General features: G+C 35.3%; 1 protein-coding gene across 2 annotated transcripts in view; it reads left to right on the top strand.

Moving 5' to 3' along the window:
* The window catches only part of SMC4 (structural maintenance of chromosomes 4), a 32,839-nt gene extending 12,408 nt beyond the window's left edge, over positions 1-20,431 (top strand). For both annotated transcript variants that reach the window (XM_081064279.1, XM_081064280.1), the window contains 18 exons: positions 38-165; positions 650-790; positions 1,505-1,655; positions 3,008-3,172; positions 5,390-5,623; positions 7,330-7,515; positions 8,719-8,880; positions 9,388-9,613; positions 9,702-9,778; positions 10,455-10,607; positions 11,665-11,791; positions 15,818-16,007; positions 16,471-16,615; positions 16,898-17,071; positions 17,461-17,643; positions 17,799-18,031; positions 18,561-18,744; positions 19,222-20,431. In XM_081064279.1, the coding sequence (XP_080920405.1) occupies positions 38-165; positions 650-790; positions 1,505-1,655; positions 3,008-3,172; positions 5,390-5,623; positions 7,330-7,515; positions 8,719-8,880; positions 9,388-9,613; positions 9,702-9,778; positions 10,455-10,607; positions 11,665-11,791; positions 15,818-16,007; positions 16,471-16,615; positions 16,898-17,071; positions 17,461-17,643; positions 17,799-18,031; positions 18,561-18,744; positions 19,222-19,374 (3,012 nt within the window). In that variant the 3' untranslated portion in view covers positions 19,375-20,431. The remainder of the gene's footprint in view (positions 1-37; positions 166-649; positions 791-1,504; positions 1,656-3,007; positions 3,173-5,389; positions 5,624-7,329; positions 7,516-8,718; positions 8,881-9,387; positions 9,614-9,701; positions 9,779-10,454; positions 10,608-11,664; positions 11,792-15,817; positions 16,008-16,470; positions 16,616-16,897; positions 17,072-17,460; positions 17,644-17,798; positions 18,032-18,560; positions 18,745-19,221) is intronic.
* The last annotated feature ends 1,804 nt before the right edge of the window (positions 20,432-22,235 follow it).

Here is a 22,235-nt window from a genome sequence, read left to right as displayed (position 1 = left end):
AGTGTATTTTAACAATCTATACACTTAATTTTTATAGTTAAACAGAGTTAAGATGGTAGAAAAAGAAAAGGATGCCTTAGAAGGAGAGAAAAACATAGCAATTGAATTTCTTACCTTGGAAAATGAAATGTTTAGAAAAAAGAATCATGTTTGTCAATATTACATGTAAGTACCTGAATTTATCAATTTTTATATTAGTTTCTGACTATTAAGTGAAAGCTCTTCTCTTTTCCTATAATAGATGTGAAGGCTGAAGTAAAAAAAATTTTTTTAAATTGTTTTATGTGATGAATTCATTAAATTAGGGTTGTTTACCATAGTACTGAAGTTGACTTAAATATCCTACTTTAAGTTGGGAGGTGGGTTCACAAGTATTTATTAGTATATTTAATAGTTCTACATACATAGTTTTCCATTCTTTATAATTCATGTAACAGCTCTAATTGTGTTTATATGGCCCTGTTTTATTCCTAATTCTAGCCTTTACTCTGGGTTGGTCATACCCCCACACCCCCCAACAGCTCTAGGTAATTGTAAATTGACTATAGTTACCAATACTTTAGAAACAGCTGGTTTTACTGAAATAGTTTTACACAATTTTGGAAATGGTATTTTAGGATCTCCGATTTCTTTTTTTCCCTCCCTCTAGTCATGATCTACAAAAACGAGTTGCTGAAATGGAAACTCAAAAGGAAAAAATTAATGAAGATACCAGAGAAATTAATGAGAAGAGCAATATACTGTCAAATGAAATGAAAGCTAAGAATAAAGCTGTAAAAGATGTAGAGAAGTAATAATTTTTTGGAAAGTACTAAAAGTATTTAGATTCAGTTAATTTTATTACATGTATGTGTGTGTGTGTCTATACATAAACTGATTTGTGGCACAGGAGTATGACATTCACCAGCATATAAAATGGTGCTGGCAAAAACAAAAACTTAATTGCCCTGTATCAGTTCTTGAGTGCCCAACACTGAAGTCTTAAAATAATGGAGGATACTCCCCTCTAGTGGCATGACTCCGTAACACAAAAACATCGCAGCAAAAATAAGCATTTAACCTGACAGGTTAGTTGTCCTAAGAATAAACAGATTCACAGCTCTAATTAGATAGAATTGGGACCACAATTCTAGATAGATTTTTTAAAGTTTTATCATAACCTTCTCTGTGCCAGTATTCAATGAAATCAGTGTCTTTTTACCTACGTGACTTTTATTTAAAATAAGTTTTATGATACATTTAAAAAATACATGTCTAGACATCACAGTCCCTGGAAAATATATTTCCCATCTAGCTTAGAAGGCCAAAATAACTCTCATAATCACTTAATGGCTTCCTCAAATATAGTGGCATGGGGAGAGGATCAACTTGTAATAGGTTGTTTTAGGATCCTTCCTTATAAGAGGTTGGACACATAGTGGAAGTGTTCCAGGCAGGATATAGATCATAGCTTTAAATGTCTGAATATCCAAAGTAGTGACTGATAATTTTCTTGTTTTGCTAGGAAACTGAATAAAATCACAAAATTTATTGAGGAGAACAAAGAAAAATTTACACAGCTAGATTTGGAAGATGTTCAAGTTAGGGAAAAATTAAAACATGCTTCAAGTAAGGCCAAAAAACTGGAGAAGCAACTTCAAAAAGATAAAGAAAAGGTAGGTTTTAGAAAAATTAAAATTTCGTGTCTGCATATGGTATCTAATTTTTATTATTTTTCATAGATATGCTTGCCTGTATTACTTAAGAGAATGAATTGAGATTCTCAATATTAAGTGTTTAAGATTTATCTCTGAACCTGATTTTTTCCCCCAAAGAGAAATCTTGTACTTCATTAACTTTGAGTTTTAGAGTTTATAGTCAGTGATGCATATTGTTGGGAAAACATTTACCAAATCAGCAATTATATTTTAGTGATAAAATAATTTTCCTAGGGTAGAAGTTTTAAAAAGATATTTTTGGTTATGTATGTTAGACTTAAAAATATTACCTGCCTCCTACAAAAATTAAGTTAGTACCAGCAGGAGTTGCCTCTTTAAAAAAAAGGAGGGAAGGGGAGGCTCATAATTTACAATAAAGGGTTGATTTGCTATTCTGAGGTTAAAAAAATACAAACTTTGGACCAGAATGTATAACCTAACTTGCTTAGGTAGCAAACTCTAACAATTAATGTGGTGTCTTTAAAACTGTATTCATAGCTCTGTCAGATACTACTAGGTATGCTACCTAAGCGCCTCCTCCAAAAAAGCTTTGTACCATATAGTTACATAAATAATACAGGCTTTGCTTTACCTTATAAGCATTTTCCAAATGCATTCGTTCACAGACTACATTCTGCTTGGTACGATAACAAGTCATGTGAATCAGTGTTTGAGGAACACCATTTTGGGAAATGTTAAACTTCTCTAGTACTAGATGATCAGCATAAACAAAATAACATGGATTTGAGAGTAACTCCTTCATTGGACAGATAACTAAATGTAACTGTTGTAAAAGGATTGACCTTTAGGCATCAAATGTAGATAAGTGATTATTACCAGAGAGTATTAATGGAATAAAATAGCCCTACATGGTGACTCCAGAAGGGTAAAGTTGTGAAAGATTTGAGGGAGACTAGGGGATATAAAGGTAATTTGTGGTAAATTGTAATATACCATGAAGGATAGTTTAAGAAATCCCATGTAGTCAGAACATATTAATAGGTAAAGGAGGCTAATTATAGCCTGAAATGGGAACAGAAGGAAGAAAGACCTAATGACCAGCCAGGGAGAATTTTCTTCATAAGGAATCGGGAATTCATAGAAGTAGCTTTACTGTTTGAGAGAATATAGTAATTTCAGTAAATAGTTAAGAAAGGACTTGCTGAAGCCAGCTAATTTAAATCTAATTACAAAGAAAACCACTAACACCTGGAAGACCCTGAGAAACGCTTTTTAAATAAGTCAAATATTGATAGTATTGGATATAGCCTAAAGGTACATGCTCCTGTGACTTTGTTTTATCATCTTAGGTTGAAGAATTTGAAGGTATACCTGCCAAGAGTGAGAATATCATAACTGAGACAACAACTAGAAACAATGCCCTTGAGAAGGAAAAAGAGAAAGAAGAAGGGAAATTAAAGGAAGTTATGGATAGCCTTAAGCAGGAAACACAAGGACTTCAGAAAGAAAAAGAAGTAAGGTTCTTTATCAGTTGGTGTTTATATTAGTGGCTTTCTTTTAACTTGATTGTTTTTGTACTAATAGTAAAAACTGACCAGTTAGAAGAAAAGGTTTGGACTTTTCATATCTAATCTAACATTCCTAAAAATAGGCTAGACTCTCTGATTTCCCATTTAAGAAAATTAATTGACAATTTATAGTGGTCGCAGAAAATGTAACATGTCATACTTTGTTATATATGCCATTCTTTGTTAAGCCTGTTGATGCCATCATCAAATTTTCATCTTCTCTTAAATTATTTTCTTGATAACTAATTGGTTACCACCTATAAAAACCTGGGGTCATACTAACCACAGATTGACATCTCCCTTTTTTGCTTTTATAGCTCTTATGTAATAGTTTATAGCCCTTGTGTCAGTTCTTGGTTCAAGTCCTAGGTTAGTCTCTTAATTTATTCTGATCTTGTGCATGTTATATCTGCAAGGATTCTTCCTCAAAATGGGGGAAAATATTATCTATCTTTTGCCTCTTTTTTGAAAATAAAATATATACAAAGGGTGCCAAAAAGACGTATACACGTTTTAAGGAAGGGAAAAACTATTAAAATTGTAACACTCAATATATACTGATAACAATAGATAAATACAAGTCACGTTTGACTTCTGCAATTACAAGAGGTGCTCAAAGTGGTTACCATCAGTGTCCAGACACTTCTGATTACAGAGAACTACTGCTTGAGTAACGTTGACCAAAGTGTCCACTTGTATACATTTTTTTGGCACCCTGGTGTATGTTACATAAAGTGCCTAGAAATTAAGAAATTAATTAGTGTTAGCTACTACATTATTGTAGCACTTCATTAATGAAATGAGCTTGCAGTTGTCACATTGATGTGCTACCTATCTAATGAAAGTATTATAAGCACAAAATGTAGCGGTCTTTGTTTATATTCACCACAGCCTTTTTGAGAATACAGCCTATTAAGTAAATATTTTAATAGATAATAGTAATTGATTTGAATTGACTGTTACATTAGTAAGTTATATAAAACTTATGTACATAAGTTATAGACTTATGTACAACCTTTGTATGTTGATTATACCTCAGTAAAATACTGTTGTTGTTTTATAGTTGCAGATGTAATAGATTCTGTTTTGGAATATGGACATGTTCTAATGTCACACTTAACAAAACTTTAAAAGTGGGATGCCCGTGTAGTAAAGTGGCAGTGGATAATACAGTAGCTTTCATAGCGGAATACTTTATGGATATAGATTTTTACATTTGCTTATCTAATGTATATTGAGTACTCCTATGTGCTTTTGCACCCTTTGTTAGTGAAAAAGCCAGGACTCAACATCCAGATGTCTTCACTCCGCAGCTTAATGTAGTAGCTAAAAACATTGGCTCTGCCACTTAGGAGTGAGTGCGTTTAAGCAAGTTATTTAAACTCTGACCTCAGTTTCCTCAAAATGGACATAATGATGATATTTACCTCATAGGATTGTTATGTTAAGGAATTAACCCCTACAAAACATTCTTAATGTAGTGTCTAGAATATAGTGAGTGAGCAGTGTGTATGTGTTAGTGTTCATAATTTTTACCATCAAACATTGAAACTGATCATCTGATGGCCTTGGATGTAACCCCACGTTCCTGGGCCTGTTCCCGTGTGTGTGAAATGAAGGTTAGGATTTTTTGTAAGGGCCTTTTCTCTGCTGTTATTCTAAGTAGATCCTTTCTACACTATCGATTATAGAGCCCCAAATTTCTGCTCGCTCATCAAGTAATGACTAGTGTTGGGCATTATCTGGCCTTACCTTTAAAACTATGAAGATGTTTAACACAACTGTACTTGAGGGAACTTTCTGCTAAATAGTCCTTAATCTTGACCATTTTAGGTAAGGTAATGTGGAAAGACCATGAATCTGGAGTTTACACCCAAATTTTTGTTCTCTTAACCACTACTTTTATGTTGTTTTAATCTCTAAAATGAGCATAGTAATATCTACTTCATTAAGTTCTTGTGAAATCAGTTGGGAAAGGACTATATACAGTAAACATTGACAACTAGGCAAAAGCTTATTTGTCTGTTCCACTGAAGAATTATTTATTTCTATATATTATGCTGGTAGAATCTCTTAAGTTGAATTCAAAATATATGGTTTCCATTTCAGCTTAGGTTTGAAAATGCAGTATTTCAGATATAATGGATTCTCTCATTTTAACAGAGTAAAGAGAAAGAACTTATGGGTTTCAGCAAACTGGTAAATGAAGCACGTTCAAAGATGGATGTAGCCCAATCAGAACTTGATATCTATCTCAGCCGTCATAATACTGCGGTGTCTCAATTAAGTAAGGCCAAGGAAGCCCTAAGTGCAGCTTCTGAGACTCTCAAAGAAAGGACAGCTGCCATCAGAGATATAGAAGCAAAACTCCCTCAAACTGAACATGAATTAAAGGAGGTAAATATTTGCTTATGTTTTTCATTTGAACATTGTTTATCAATCCAAGTTGTTTTTTTTAATCTCAGCATCTGAAGTGACTATACCAACTTATGATTTTCTGACTATGATGGTGTAAAACAGTACACATAATAAATTACATGAGCTATTCAACACTTTATAATAAAATAGACCTTGTGTTAGGTGATTTTGCCTGACTAGGCTAATGTACGTGTTGTGAGCATGTTTAAGTGGCTGGGCTGAGCTATGATGTTTGGTAGGTTAGGTATATTAAATGCATTTTCAACTTAAAATTAGTTTATCGGGATGTAACCCCATCCTAAGTCAAGGAGCATCTGTACAGATGTTTTTTTTCATTTAGCGTGATCTTCCCCAAAATAAATAGGGTTAGTCTTTCAGTATTCCAACTGAGACTATCAAGAAACTAGCTGTATTCTCCCCAGAAGCATCAAACATTAAATAACAATGCCACCACCACCACCACCATTATTTCCCATGGAAATAATTTAAACAAAGTTTGTATTTCCCTAAATCTAAGTGTAGACAATTTATGCAAGGGTAAATGAAAACCATAAATATATTTATGAATGAATATGCAAACCAAACATCTTGGTGTATTCTGTTTTTCAATTTACAGATAATAGTTTCTTTGTTGGGACTGCAAACTATTTTAAACGAATCAAGATATCTAGTTTAGCCCATTAGTGCCCTTCCTATCCTTAAGTGAATTAGATATTTAAGGAATTTCATAACTTTAATCTCCAAAGCCTCATTAGGAAAGATGGCAATAGAAAATATTGTCTGAAGAGAAATACTGCAAATAGTTGTTTTTTGTTTTGTTTTTTTCATTTTAGTAAATGTACACTATTTGGTCATCAGAGAATTTCATGACCAATAGAATTTATTTAAGCTTAAATGTATATCTAATGACCACTTCTATCTCCCTGGTGATTCAGTTTATTTTGGGATAAATTTTAACTATAATTTGAGCTTTTATTTTATACAAGTATGACAAGTAATAGAGGTAATAATTTAAAGCCAGGTGATGAGGGAGAATATCACTAGAAAAAATGACTGCTCTAACTTGGAGATTGAGTAACTGAGAATTGAATTTTTGTGTACATGTGTATGGTTCCTCTCTAGTTGGCAGCCTGACATTTTCATGTAGCTGTACTACTGTTCAGTCATCATGAACCCCTTCCTTTCAGATAGTGCTTTTTTGTTTTTTTCTTTTATTTAATTAAACATAATATATTTATTGTTTAATAATAATAAATTTATTATTTAGAAAGCAAAGCACAGTATGACCAGTCCTGCTCAGTCACCCATATCTAGGGTCCTGTACCAAGGTCTGATTTTTATTAGTGCAGAACTTACAAATTAGGACACACACATAATAACTGGGGTACCAAACTGGGATTTCCACAATCCTAGTTCTGCTTTCTCTTATCAATCAGTGTATTGCTCCTAGAACCATACTGTATTTACGTTCTTTATTATTGACCCAAATAATTTATGCCCTTTTAAAAATACAAAATCCATCCACATTTTTCAAAGCCAAACCAACAGCTGCTGGATGGTCACTTAGTTCTGGTTCAAGTGTCTATTGTTGGTCTTTTCCTTCTTTTTTGAGGTATTACAACTAGTTCCATGCTGCATTTGCGCATATGCTTCTGGTATTCATTTTTTTTACTTTTCACTTTTAGAAAGAAAAAGAACTTCAAAAACTTACACAAGAAGAAATAAATTTCAAAAGTTTGGTTCGTGATCTTTTCCAAAAAGTTGAAGAGGCAAAGAGTTCCTTAGCAATGAATCGAAGTAGGGGGAAAGTCCTTGATGCAATAATTCAAGAAAAAAAATCTGGCAGGATTCCAGGAATATATGGAAGATTGGTAAATTAGATTTATTTGGAAATGACTATACATTTTTCTCAAGAAAAACATAATTTTCTTAACTTAAAGAACTTTATATTGAATGCCGCTGTAATAAAATATGTCAATTTTTAAACGTTTTGCTCTTATACTCAGGCATAGTAAAATTCTTTGGTATAGATTCACATTAAAAATAGTTGTTTGGGATTTTTTTGTTTTTAGTTTGGGTGTTTATAATCAATATAATTCCAAAAAAAAACCCTAACTTTAGTTAGTAGTGATAAACGTAACAGAAGTACTCTAATCTTTTTAAAAAAAAAATAAGAATTTGATAAATTATGTTCTGGGTTTCATACCATTATACGAAGGGTACGACTAAGGGTTCGTGGATATCAAAAAGTATAATTAGAAATCCAAGACTAGCGACAGTGGGGACTATTCCCACTTTGAGCCTAAAGAGGGAAGGGAGCTGTGGACATGGCTAGAGGGTGGCCAGGAGGAAATGGGGAAAATGCATATTTCAACCCCATTCATCTACCCTGCCTGTTTCTCTAGCTGGTGCCTCAAACTGGCTATAGCTAGAGAGCAAAAGGAGCCAACTGATGGAATCCCTGAGTCAGACTTTTAGAGAAGGAAGCAGAAGAAAGAGTGATTCAGAATGGCGAATGATGCCCAGCATAGTTGCTTCCATGTCTACATGTTAAGCGACTTCCACCTTACTTTCTTAAAGATACACAATTTGATCCTATTCAGTTGCTCTCAAAGAAAAATAAAGCTAGTCAGTGAATTCTGCTTGATGCCTAGTTTGTTAATCGATTGATAAGCAGGCAAATGTTTCATTAGAATATCTGTAATCTTAGATGGCTTACAGTAATTCAGTTTTACTATTTTATAAGTTACTTATAGAACTTCAAGGTTTCAAATTTTCACATTTTCATTTTTATGCAATGAAAACAGTTCATTAAAAATTTAAACTCTGCATACTCATAACCGTTTAAAAGGTAGATTTAAAAACTAATAGTGATTGCCTTTGCAGGAGAAGGTTGGTGGGAGGAACACTTAGTTTTCGTGTGTGCTCTTTTTGTACTTTTTAAAACCATGTGTACATATAGTTTTTCAATTAAGAGTAATTTGGAAAATCTATATGAATAGTTATGAGATGATCCTGTGCCTAATTCATTGCTGATTATGCTTTGATTTCCCCCCACTCCTATTAATTATTAGGGGGACCTAGGAGCAATTGATGAAAAATACGATGTTGCTATTTCATCGTGTTGTCGTGCATTAGACTACATTGTCGTTGATTCTATTGATACAGCCCAAGAATGTGTAAATTTCCTTAAAAGACAAAATATTGGAGTTGCAACCTTTATAGGTTTGGATAAGGTGGGTATTCATAAAAAGCTATCTATAATTTAATTAAGTGCCCAGTGGTTTTTTTTTTATTTCTTTTTATTGTGAATCCTAGCTTTTTTCTTCATTGTTATTCAGTGAACACCTGGTAGGCTTTGAGGATTATTTTAGTAACCAGACGGGTTATCAGAGAGACTGCATTCACGTAGCTTTTATTTTAGTATAATTATAATTGTTCTATTTTATTATTAGTTATTGTTATTCTCTTACTGTGCCTAATTTATAAATTAAGCTTTATCGGATGTATGCACATATAGGGGAAAACATAGTACACGTAAAGTCAGTACTATCTGAAGTTTCAGGCATCCATTGAGGGATTTAGACCATATCCCCTGCAGATAAGGGGGAATGTACTCAATTATGCAGATACTCAGAACCTTGTATACATATCCTTACATTTTATATGTGTACGTTATGTAAATGATAACCTTTAAATGACACATTCTTTTTTTAATATATATCTACTTATTTTACTCGTAGATGGCAGTGTGGGCAAAGAAAATGACCAGAATTCAAACTCCTGAAAATACTCCTCGGTTATTTGATTTAGTAAAAGTAAAAGATGAGGAAATTCGTCGAGCTTTTTACTTTGCTTTACGTGATACCTTAGTAGCTGACAACTTAGATCAAGCCACAAGAGTAGCATATCAAAAAGATAGAAGATGGAGAGTGGTAACGTTACAGGGGCAAATCATAGAACAGTCAGGTAATAATGATTTCTTCCTGCTGTTGAGTTCATTTTTATTTAATCTTGTTAGGGGAGATATCTAAGCCGGACTTTGTCTATTCTCCAGGTACAATGACTGGCGGTGGAAGCAAAGTAATGAAAGGAAGGATGGGTTCATCAGTTGTTGAAATCTCTGAAGAAGAGGTCAGCACATATAAAATTGAAGTCAGACTTTAAAACTGCTCTATTGATGTACAATATACATACTGTAATATTTAGCCATTTAAAGTGTATTATACTCACATTTTAAATTAGCAGATTAAATATTCTATAAATGATTTGATTGTAAGATGTAGGATTTTATGTAAAACCCTTTAAAGTTCTAAAAATAAAACATGTTCATTAGAAAATATATGCTCAACATACATTTTTTTCTATTACACTTGGATCTTGTGGCTATTTCACAATTTAACCATTCACTTCCTCTTTGGCATTTAATTTGTTGTTTCATATAATTACTGCATTACATAATTAGTTTTTTATATTTCAAAATAATTCTTTAAGGTATAAGTATAGTAAAGGCGTCTGATGCATGTTTCCAAATTTTATTTCAAAATATATGCCCACAATATATGAGAATGTCAAAATGTCTAGGAAAAACTGTTATGTTCTATTCTTGCCCTCAGAACACTATGTACTTTTTTATTCCTTAAAAACATATACTTGGGTATATGTTTCCAAAGTATGCCTTGATTTTTTCCCATATTTTGAAATAGTTTATATCCCCACTGAAATGTTTGCATAGGGTACCGTTAGTGAACTTTACTATTAATCTGAAATGACTCTTGAAGAAAACTTATTTCACTGGTATTCTTCGTAGGTAAATAAAATGGAATCACAGTTGCAGAGAGACTCTCAAAAAGCAGTGCAGATCCAGGAACAGAAAGTACAACTGGAAGAAGCAGTAGTTAAGTTAAAGCATAGTCAACGAGAAATGAGGAATACACTTGAAAAGTTTACCGCAAGCATCCAGGTATTCTTTTATCAGTATTAGCTGAAACTATTGGAATTCAGTAGCAATTTGGCAGAAGCATTTTGCTGTTTGCTTGCAATGTTAAAATATTAAGGGAGGAAGTGGGAGGGTCTCTAGGTGGAAGGCCTGGCTCTTAATGATTTTGTTTCCCTGAGTATAGATGGATAATGCCTTGTCAGTTTGCTCTAGCCACTATTCCTGGTTTCCATTTGTACTCCATAGAAATGTGTCTTTCCTTAACAAGTTTGGGACCCATTATTTTCATTCTCTTCAAAGTGGAATGTTTTCTTAATTATGAAAAAGCAATGCATGCTCACTGTCTTTTTAAAAAAACAAAGCCAAAAAAGTTTTCAGAAAATACTGAAGATTATCAACCTCCATTTTTATGTATATCCTTCAACTTTTTAACATAAACATCTAGTTTGCATGCATGTTTATGGGAAATACAGATATACATTTAAAATTTTTAATGGGTCATACTAATTTCTTAATAAATTATGGTTTTCTTTCTAAGCTAATAAAAAAATTTACTTTGCGATTGCGTTAGAGCTTTTTGTTTGTACAATTTGTTAAATGTTTTTCTGTGTTCTTATATACACTATTGTGTTAAATTATCTTTGTTAGGTATACCTTTATATACTCCTCCAATTACTTCCTTAGGTTAGATTCCTAAAATTATAGTTATTACTCAGTATCTGTACAGTGTTTAAAGCATTTGTTGCATAAGACCAAGTGACCTCAAAATGATAGTTCATTTACTGCTAACAGCATATACAAATAATTTTTTCAAGTCTTGAAGAAACACTAGGTAGTCCTCAGTATGTTGTAAATTTGCTGCTTTGAAGTACTGAAAATGGCATTTTAACTTGTCTTTGTAATGAGTTTACCCATCATTTCATGTGTTTGTTGACTTTCATTTTTTATATTAATTGTTCATAGTTTTTGCTGTTTTTCTATTTGTATTTGTCGTTTTCTTAAAGATTTTAAGTGCCTTTTTAAAAATTCAAAATGTTTAAAGCAAATGTTACTGAGTTAAAATGTTAAAACATTTCTGTAGCGTTTATCAGAGCAAGAAGAGTATTTGAATGTCCAAGTTAAAGAACTTGAGGCTAATGTACTTGCTACGGCTCCTGACAAAAAAAAGCAGAAATTGCTAGAAGAAAATGTTGGTGCTTTCAAAACAGGTATGTTTACGAATAAAGACCCTTTTTTTTGAAATTGTCAAAACAGGTTTTTAATGTTGGAAATGTTTAAGATAGTTCATAGGCTAAGAATAACAGCTACATATATTATGTTCGAGTCACCACTCAGGTTGATGGTTTCTCTTTAGTCTCATAATGTTATAAAGTAAGTGCTAATTGAACATCAATCAGTGTCATTACATTAAGTACTATATTTGACAGATAAGGAAACCAAGGCACAGAATGGTTTCTATAATTTGCTCAAGATCACGTGGTGTTTACAGCATAGGTGTTATAGGAATTCAGGACCAAGGCAGTCTGATTCCAGAACCTGTGCTCTTAAGAATGTCATACTTTGTATATTTTGGCCCAGTCTTCACTGGAACCTTTCAAGGTGGTAGTTATTTTATAGATTGAAGGAAACAGGATTTGGAGAAACTAAATCACTTAAACAAAAGCACACAGGAAATAAGTGGTATATCCATGAAGAAAAACAGTATTTGCTTGAAAACTTAAAAACACTTTTTTCCAGAAACTTTTCTTCTTGTGCACACATAAACATGAGTGTTCTACCAAAACAGAATCTGTAAGCAAGAAAGGGAATTTATAGGCTCGTAGGCAGAATTGGCTTTTATACCAGAATCCCCTGATCATGCACTTGAGCAGCTCTGCTTCTCCTTCCATGTTGACTTCAGTCAAACACAGATACAGATGTGCATCTCATTGCAGGAGGGAACGATGAGTTACGATGACACATCCCTTCCTGGCTTACAGTATCTTAGCTAGTGATCCCAGCAAACACAGTGTGCCTTCATCGCATTCTCAAGAAACCGTTACAGTTTGTGAGCTAAGGAAGGCAAATGACTGATTGTCTATCCCAAAGAAGTAAGTGGAGTGGAGTTCGAGCAATTATGCAAATGCTCCAAAAATGAGGGAGTTTTCTCCCAAAAGAAAAAGAGGTAAAAAGATGTGAAGCAGACATAAGTCCACTGTGCACATTGAATATTCATCTAGACTCATTTTATTGTGGTCATGTTTATCGGCATTTTCAATATTAAGGCATTCATTCAAATAGCATCTGCTAAAGTCTCTCTTTACAAGGAGCTCACACTTAAGATAGGGGAGCAAAACAGTATATTGCATATTGGATGCTAAAGAATAAGTAAAACCAGGATAACGGGACGGGATGGGGTTGGGGGTCACATAGACACCGTGGTTAGACAGGCCAATGCTACAGATGTTTGAGCAGAGACCCAAAGGAAGTGAGAGTGCTAAACGTGGATATTTGGGAGGAGAGCTTTCCAAAAAGAATGTAGAAGAGTAAGTACAGAGGCCTTGAAGTAGGATTGTGCTAGAAGTTTCTAGGAACACAAGGAAGCCAGGGTGGCTAAAGTAAAGGATAGAAGAATCCAGACTAATGTAGGGCCTTCCTTCCAGGCCATATCTCCAAGGGAAATAGCCATAGGATAGTGACTAATATACATAGTGAAGGTGTGTGATCCAGCAGGATTTTTTCTCCTTTCATTTAATTTTGGATCTTGCAAACATACTGACTTCAGCCATGCTCCTTTTACCTCACACATACCCACAATATTTGTTGTGACTTTGTTTGTTTTTGTTTGAGGGAGTGTTTTGTTTTATTTCAGAATTTTTATGAGTTTTTTTGAGCCAAACTGACAACATGTGCTGGGGAGCAAGATCTCCAGTGCTCCCTGTTTTGATGGTACCTAGTGGTCATTTGAAAGACCAAAAACATACATTCATGTTATTTATAGCAATACTTTCACAGAGACTGCAGGAATCTGTATTTTATTTTTGTTTGAAAAGGAAGCCTTGCCTTTATTAGGAACTCTGTATATCTCATGGAAATGCTGGCTATTATCAGTAGATTTTGTTAATGTCTAATATGGAGGACCCATTTCTGCAAGAATATCTCGAGGATTAAATAGTTCATTTTACATAGGTTTAGGTTTTTTAAATATCTCTCTAGTTAATGTGCAGAGAATAGAGTAAGGGTGGTATACAGAAGGTGGTATAGAACAGTTAAATTCAAAATCACAGACTTAACATGCCAGTTTTCCCCTCCTGTTTCTAATAGACATGCTACTACAGATACTAAAAAAGAAATGCATCGTAGATACTTGGAAATAGGGAAGAAAATGCCTAAAGACTGGAACCCTTTCCGGCTGCATACTTGCCACTTCCGGTATAGTCATGGTGCGGGCCCCCACAATAGCTCTGCCCCAAGAGTGAGCTGAGCACGCAGGCAGCCAACGGCCTGTCAGCCACAAAGAACATTGCCACTGTGAGCATAGCACTTCCTTCAACAAATACAGTGTCTCAGACCGAAAATATAAATTACTAGTGTTGGCAATATAGAACTTTTAAATGTGCATTTAATATCCTTGGGGAAAAGCGGGATCCAGAAGACCGAAAAAAAAACAGGTAGTTTTTGTTTCTTAAGAGCCAAATGGTTACCTCAGAGATATAAAAAATAGAGTTGTTGGAATTAACTCAATAGATGGACTAATGTCAAGCTAAAGAATTTTCTGATAATATAGAACAAAAAGGTAGAGAAACAGTAAGTTACAAGATTTAGGGAATGTTGAAATTCCAACCTGCCTAACAGGCGAGGAGAGACGAAGGAAGCCACAGTTGAGTCTTTATCCAGTCCTTTCCTCACAGCACGTCTTGCCTGCCTCCACCTGTGCCACCCCCATGCACCTCCCGCAGGGGCTTTATGGGAACCTCTTTCCATGAAGTTAGCGCCGTGTTGATGTTTACCTTTCTAGACATACCATAGGTATTCCTGACAGCTTGAACTCCTCACCTTTTTGTCTTTGTCACCTGTCATCCTTCTGATATCGTATAGTGATTAAGATTCAAATAGGGTAACAGACTCCACTCTGGCTAATGTAAATAGGATTTGTTTAGTACGTGTATGTGATTAAGAGTATTACATAAGATCATTTACAAAATCATTAGGATGGCTCAAGAAAGGAATTCTAGGTTGAACATTCTAGAATAATTTCCAGAGCTACTTTGTAGAACCATCAAAGGAGCCATACTGCCTCTTCTACAATTGGAAAGTCAAATCTCAAATTGAAAAGATAATAGTACAACTACCAATAACAGAAACACACTGCACCCCATGTAATCTACACCATTAGAGTTAATGCCACTGCCTGTCACAACGCTTTTGACTGGACACCGGAACCGCTGACCACCAAGAAAATCCAAACTTCTTTGTGACTGCTTGCTAGCAAAAATATGTTTGATTCTTCACTTAGGCCTCCCAAATTACGCAATTTCTTTTGAGCTAGGTACAGGGGAATCTAAGCAGTGTAACTTGCAGCTTTCTGTGCCACAGAGAAATGTGCCAATTTATCCTTTCTCCCACTTTCCTATTATTATGACATGTGGAGGAGAACTTTTAGGTTAGCAGAACAAAATAACCCCAATTTTTTCTACCATGGGCAAGTTAATTGTCAGGCACCTAGTCTATTTAAGGGAAAAAAACATTATGAGACCAGTAGTCAAAGGAAGCACCGGAAGAAAAAGTTGAAAAGTCTTTGAAAAGAGCTTGAGATCATGAAGCCATTAAGAAATGGGTTATAGAGGGTAAGGGGGTTGGGGGGTGGGAGATGAGGGTAAGGGGGATTAAATACATGGTGATGGAAGGAGAACTGACTCTGGGTGGTGAACACACAATGGGATTTATAGATGATGTAATACAGAATTGTACACCTGAAATTATGTAATTTTATTAACAATTGTCACCCCAATAAATAAAAAAGAAAAAACGAAATGGGTTATGTTCAGGGCTGAGCCAGAGAATGTATGTGTTGTTATAACATCATTTGTTTTGACATAGGGAGTTCTGGGTTTTTTTGAGATACTTTCTCCCAAATGTCTAAAATTTCTTTTGCATGCATCAGGATAAGTCCTATCGACTGAAGAAACTTATCTAACAAGTAATGCTTGTTAACCTAGAAACACGAATTAAGTTCTTTATTTTTTTTATTTCAGAATATGATAATGTGGCTCAGAGAGCTGGTAAAATAGAAGCTGAGGTTAAAAGGTTACACAATATCATCATAGAAATCAATAATCACAAACTCAAGGCCCAACAAGACAAACTTGATAAAATAAATAAGCAATTAGATGAATGTGCTTCTGCTATTACTAAAGCCCAAGTAGCCATCAAGACTGCTGACAGGTAGAGTATGCTTACTACTACCCTATGCTGTCCTTCTCTTCCCTACTCCACATCAGAAAAGGGCTTAATGTTTAGTGCCCATTAAATGTTTCTATTACTGTTACTTATGAAGCCTGTCTCACCCGGTCTTATAATAAAATAAGATCAGGTCTTATATTAATTTTTGTTCCAAAAGACGCATTAGAGCTGATGGGCCAGTTAGGTCTTATTTTCAGGGAAATACGGTAGAAGCTTCCATAAGGAAGTTTCAGTAATTTATACTGAGTTTAATGAAACAACATCCCACAAGTATATGTACAAACACAAAAACCAATTCAAGACTGGTTTTATAAATCATAAATATTAAAATCTGTGATAGAAAAAAATGTCGCATTAATATGTCATGAAAAGTTCTTTGGTAGGTTTTCAGAAATAGAATAAGTCACATGTTACACATTTTTAATATACTATTTTGCTTGTTTAGAAATCTTAAGAAAGCACAAGACTCTGTCTTTCGCACAGAGAAAGAAATAAAAGATACTGCGAAAGAAGTAGATGACTTAACAGCAGAGCTAAAAAATCTTGAGGAAAGAGCGACAGAGGTCATAAAGAGTACAAACGCTGCAGAGGTAAGACGAAGAGGGGAGAAAATGGTATTTGTAGCAGTTAAAAGACTTGGATACATCAGTGCCTTGCATTGTAAGCATTCAGTAGGTTAAAACTTATAACTATATATTTACTTGTACAATAAAACTATAAGTACTGTATTATAACTTTTTAGTAAATACGTTTTAACTTAATATGGAAGGGGTAATGGGAGAGAGTGCCGCTTCCTCATCCCTGTGATGTGAAAACACAGGTTCTTTCTGTTTGGGAAGGTCATGTCTGTGACAGTTCTTCCTGGCTTTTAGGAGACCCTACCAGAGATCCAGCAAGAACATCGCAATCTACTTAAAGAACTCAAAGTCATTCAAGAAAACGAACATGCTCTTCAAAAAGATGCACTTAGTATTAAATTGAAACTTGAACAAATAGATGGTCACATTGCAGAACATAATTCTAAAATAAGATACTGGCAAAAAGAGGTAAGATTGTTAACCATTTAAATGTCACTTTAAAATATCCTTTATGAAAAAGGGTTGGGTTTTTTGTTCTGTGTGTTCGAAGTATGTTGTGATTCTTTCATTCTTTCACTTCCCCGGTTTTTATATACAGAAAAATCTGGGTAATATTTAGAATTAGTCAACATTTTGATCCCAGCGCTGATTTGGAAATTTAACAGAAGGCTACATGGACACTTCAGAAAACTACAAACATTTTTCTTTGAAAAGTAGTTAATACTCAAATTAGTCAAATCGTTAGTATATGCTGTTTTATTAGATAGGTAATTTGTCATATTGTGGATTTGATTCTTTTTAAACAATGAATTATACTGTGCTCTCCCTAACTCTTCTCATTTATATTGAACTTTTAGATTTCAAAAATAAAATTGAATCCCATAGAAGATAATCCTGTTGAAGAGATCTCACTTCTGAGCTCAGAGGATCTTGAAGCCATCAAGAATCCAGATTCTATAACAAATCAAATCGCACTTTTGGAAGCCCAGTGTCATGAAATGAAACCAAATCTTGGTGCCATTGCAGAGTATAAAAAGAAGGTCTGAATAAACTGAAGGCATAATAGTCAGAAATTCTTTTTAGTCCTTAGCCTAAATTGTGATCTTTAATTTTATGTAATTAGTGGTGTTAATTCTCATCTCAAATTTATAACTGATTAGATGTTTTTTCTCATTGTAATTTTTTTTTTTTTTAGGAAGAATTATATTTACAACGGGTAGCAGAATTGGACAAAATTACTTGTGAGAGAGATAATTTTAGACAGGCATATGAAGATCTTCGGAAACAAAGGCTTAATGAATTCATGGCAGGTTTTTATATAATAACAAATAAATTAAAGGAAAATTATCAGATGCTTACTTTGGGAGGGGATGCTGAACTGGAGCTTGTAGACAGCTTGGATCCTTTCTCTGAAGGAATCATGTTCAGGTTTGTAAATTTAATACTGAGTTTTAGATCCATACAATATCTGTATATTCTCCAAACTCTTAGTATTAGGGGTAGGATGTGAAGGTTAGATACATAATTTGTTTTATTAAATGATACCTACTCATTTATTTACATATTGGCAGTTTAGAGCATAAATTCTGAGCAAACAGCAAATATTTAATTTTACACTATTTGTCTAATTAGCCTTTTTCTAAAATTTTCAAGTCATTTCAATTTAATGTGTGGATTTTTAAATTGCAGAGCAAAAAAATGCATTGGAAATGGGGAAAAGTATCAAGAAGTACTTATTAGCCTGCTGTTAAAATCTTAAAGTTTTCATATATGTTCCTATATGTCCATCCTCCAATAACGTTTTTATAAAATTGCCCCCCAAAAGTTTAGAATTATGAAAAGCAAGTTAGAGATTCCCAAGAAAGCTGGTAGAAGCCGGTTGTGTTTCAAAAACGAATTACAAAATCTTAATTTAAGCTTTACAAGTAGACTAATGAGATTTTCTTAATTATTTCAGTGTTCGACCACCTAAGAAAAGTTGGAAGAAGATCTTCAACCTTTCAGGAGGAGAGAAAACACTTAGTTCATTGGCTTTAGTATTTGCTCTTCATCACTACAAACCCACTCCCCTGTACTTCATGGATGAGATTGATGCGGCCCTTGATTTTAAAAATGTATCCATTGTTGCATTTTATATATATGTAAGTAATCATTTAGAGGTTTTCAGACTTTTTAAAAAGTTATGGATTCCCTAAACATTACGCATGGAATTGACATTTCTTTTGAGTTTTTTCTTAATTCTCTAAGTTCATGTCTGGGGGTATCAAAAGAAACAGTCTTTTACTTGAACCAAATATTAATATTTCCATTGGGGGGAAGTAAAATACAAATTGATAATGTAAATTAATAGTAGAAACACAGCTAGAATCTAAAGTCTCCTGCCTAGATCTTTTTTTACTAAAAGACTTCTAAGCAACGATGCTTCCAAAAACACTCAAAAGTCCCCTCAAATACAAGTACGGTTTCCTAAATTATCCATACCATCATTCATATTCATGTTAATTTATCAATGTAATATTGAATTTACTGCCTAAAATATATTACAGGGAAGTAAAGTTTAGATGTTTATTATATGATTTACCTGTTAATAATGTTTCTAACTTTTTCTTTCTCTTTAGGAACAAACGAAAAATGCCCAGTTCATAATAATTTCTCTTCGAAATAATATGTTTGAGATTTCAGACAGACTTATTGGAATTTACAAAACATACAATATAACAAAAAGTGTTGCAGTAAACCCAAAAGAAATTGCATCAAAAGGACTTTGTTAAACTTGTTTATACTTAAGATTCCTCAGATTGAATCAGCAGATTCAGTGTATTACTGATTTTCTACTTGTAAAGGATTATAAACTGTATAAAATACATATTCCTAAACTGGATCGTATAATGGCCTTCTAGTTTATGCTGTTACAAGTCTAATAAAATGTTCTATATACCACCTAGGAGATTATAGAACTCTGATAACTTTGTAAACAGCAGACTGTGGAGAAGATAAGATGCCTGCAGGGTCAGGTTACTGCCTTTTTTCCCAAATTGCTACTAGCAGAGTTAAAAGTATGTTAGTTGATTAACAGTAAAGTTCTAAACAAGATGCGGCATACCCTCATGGACCTTTGACCTACAGTGGAAAAACCTGCCTGGTAGGAAAAACTATTGTATAAATTCTAAAGATTTTCCACTTAATTTACTAATTTAGATAATCAAAATATTTATTACCTGAATACTGGGACCATTTTTTTTTTAATCAGTCATTCTGAATTGTAATGATGAGATTTTAAATATCTTACGTGTTTTCCTAAAACTTGATATGTTTGTTTAAAACACTTGCATGAAGGCAGGCAAACTGAGTCAATGTCGTACTGAGTATGACCAGGTATCACATATGTTAAAAGGAAGAAATGGCCACTGTATAGTTGCTTCATAAAAGAATGAAGTTTATAGGAGTTAACTTCTTTAGTGTAAATAATTGGGAATTAAGGTTGAGGGCTGTTTGCCTACCAAATTGTCAGGATTTTGTGGGGTTTGTTTTTTTTTTACACCATTAGCTCAAAAATGTTAAAATGCTACTGGAAATAAATAAATGCTACTTGGCAACCACTTGGTTTTCAGAAAGAACTTGGGTATTGAATCAAGTCTTTGCCCTAGCTGTTCAATTTCTAGATATTGATCCTGAGGACTTAAATTAAAATTGTGAGTTAATAGTTATTCAGTGAAGCATTGTTTGGTTACTAAAAATCCAACAAAGGTTTGTGTCATTAAAGCTTTCTGGCCATTAAAAATGTAAATACATTATCGCAGACTTAAATAAAGCAAGATCTGAAACTCAACTGTGGTCATTTGTTTTAAATCAAGATTATAAAGAGAAAACTAACTGGAAAAGGCTATAATTATAATCAAGTGCTTTTTCATTGGTGAGAGTAGAGGTGAATGGAATTTAATACTTTTATTATATTTTATAACCAATGTAGTAGAGTTTCGTACTAAGTTTTAAAGAGTTAAGGCAGATGAGGAGAGAGGTCCAAGATGGCGGATTAGGTAAACGCTATGTCTGCTGCATCCCAGGGTCACACCAAAAATTACAAATTATAGAACAATCAACCTCAAGAATCGTCTAAAGACTAGCTAAACAGAACCCCTATAACTAAGGATATAAAGAAGAGACCACGTCAAGACGTAGGGGTGGAGACGTAAAACGGCTGACCAGTGTTTGAATGCTGGGAAGCACACCTCAGTGGCAGAGGTCCTCACTGAAGAGGGAGGGGTACCAGCCCTATGCCGGGTCCCTAGTCCAGGGGTCCTGTGCTAAGAAGTTCCCATGGCACCTGGCAGTAAAAATCAGGGAGGAATCTGTCTACCCTTCCCGGTGAGGTAGAAGGTGGCTGGAAACCCAGACACCCTCTTGTAAAGCTGGCACATTGACTCACTTGCAGGCACTCACCTGGTCTGTGGTGGAGGGGCGGCAGCTCCTGAGTCCCAGGGATGAGCAGAGAAGGACTGAATTGTGTGGGTTTGGTGCAGGAGCTGTGTGGCGCCTGACACACATGGCCTACAGGAGGGCACCATCTTTTCAGAGTTAAGCCCTCCAAAGGGCCAAGTCGGACCACACTGGTCTGGTGGAATCTGCACATGTGCACTGCCTTGGTGACACCCGGGGTCCCCAAACCCCTGCACAACTGGTACTACATTGCCCAGAAAACTCAGGTGCTCGGCTGCTGGTCCCACCCCACAGGCTGTGGAAGCCCGACTGAAGCAGATGGAGGGCCTGCAGCAGCCTGGGAAACATTGCTGGGGTGGATGGTAACCCAAGACCTGTGCCATACTCTCTTGGGCAGCTCTTGGGAACCTGGGGGCCTGAGACAAGTGGTGGCTGGTTGTGGTGTTCTCGGCATGTTTACGCGTGGGCAGCACCGGTGAGGGACCCAAGACGGCACTGGCTTTGTTGAAACTACTGTTCACACCCCTTACCTCCCTGTAGTCCCACCCCACCCACCAGCTCTATTGCCAGGGGCAGTCTGGGCACCTGGGTGGCTGGCCCACTCCACAAGCCACTGGAGAGCTTGTACAGCAGCGAACAATCCGCAACACCCTGGGGAGATTTTCATGGTGGACAGTGACCCAAAAACCACAGCAGCTACTCTGGGGCAGTCAGCAAATTGTTTTTGGGGCACTCTGCAAAGTGGTCACAGGCCGGGCACTGGAGTAAATTAAATCTGCATTCCCTTTTTAAAAACCACCAGTCACATCTTGTGACTCCATTGAACTCCACCCTGCCCAGCTAGTGCTGCATCGAGGGCACTCAACACTGAGTCAACCAGCCCGGCAAGCGCACCTAAGGAGGCTCTTCCAATGACGGCCTTACATGCAGGGGGTGGGTGGCAAGCGGCCTAGGGGGCCCTGGGGCTTTTGCTAAGCTGCCTCAGGCCCACTATTGGTGGCCGCCAACTTCGTACACAGCCCCCAACATGCCTCCAGGTCCAGCATGGGCAGCAGCCAACCACATACAGCTCCGTGGCTCCTACCAGGTAGCCAAGGGCCATTAACAGGCACGACTGAAACTGACCTGCACAGGAGCCCATCCTAACAGACACCAGAAACACACCCAGGGGCCAGCTTCAGACCACACCAGAGCA

Source organism: Rhinolophus hipposideros (assembly GCF_964194185.1).
Source record: "Rhinolophus hipposideros genome assembly, chromosome: 2".
NCBI lineage: Eukaryota > Metazoa > Chordata > Mammalia > Chiroptera > Rhinolophidae > Rhinolophus > Rhinolophus hipposideros.
The sequence above is the reverse complement of the archived record's forward strand: the minus strand, read 5'-3'. Positions and strand labels throughout refer to the sequence as shown.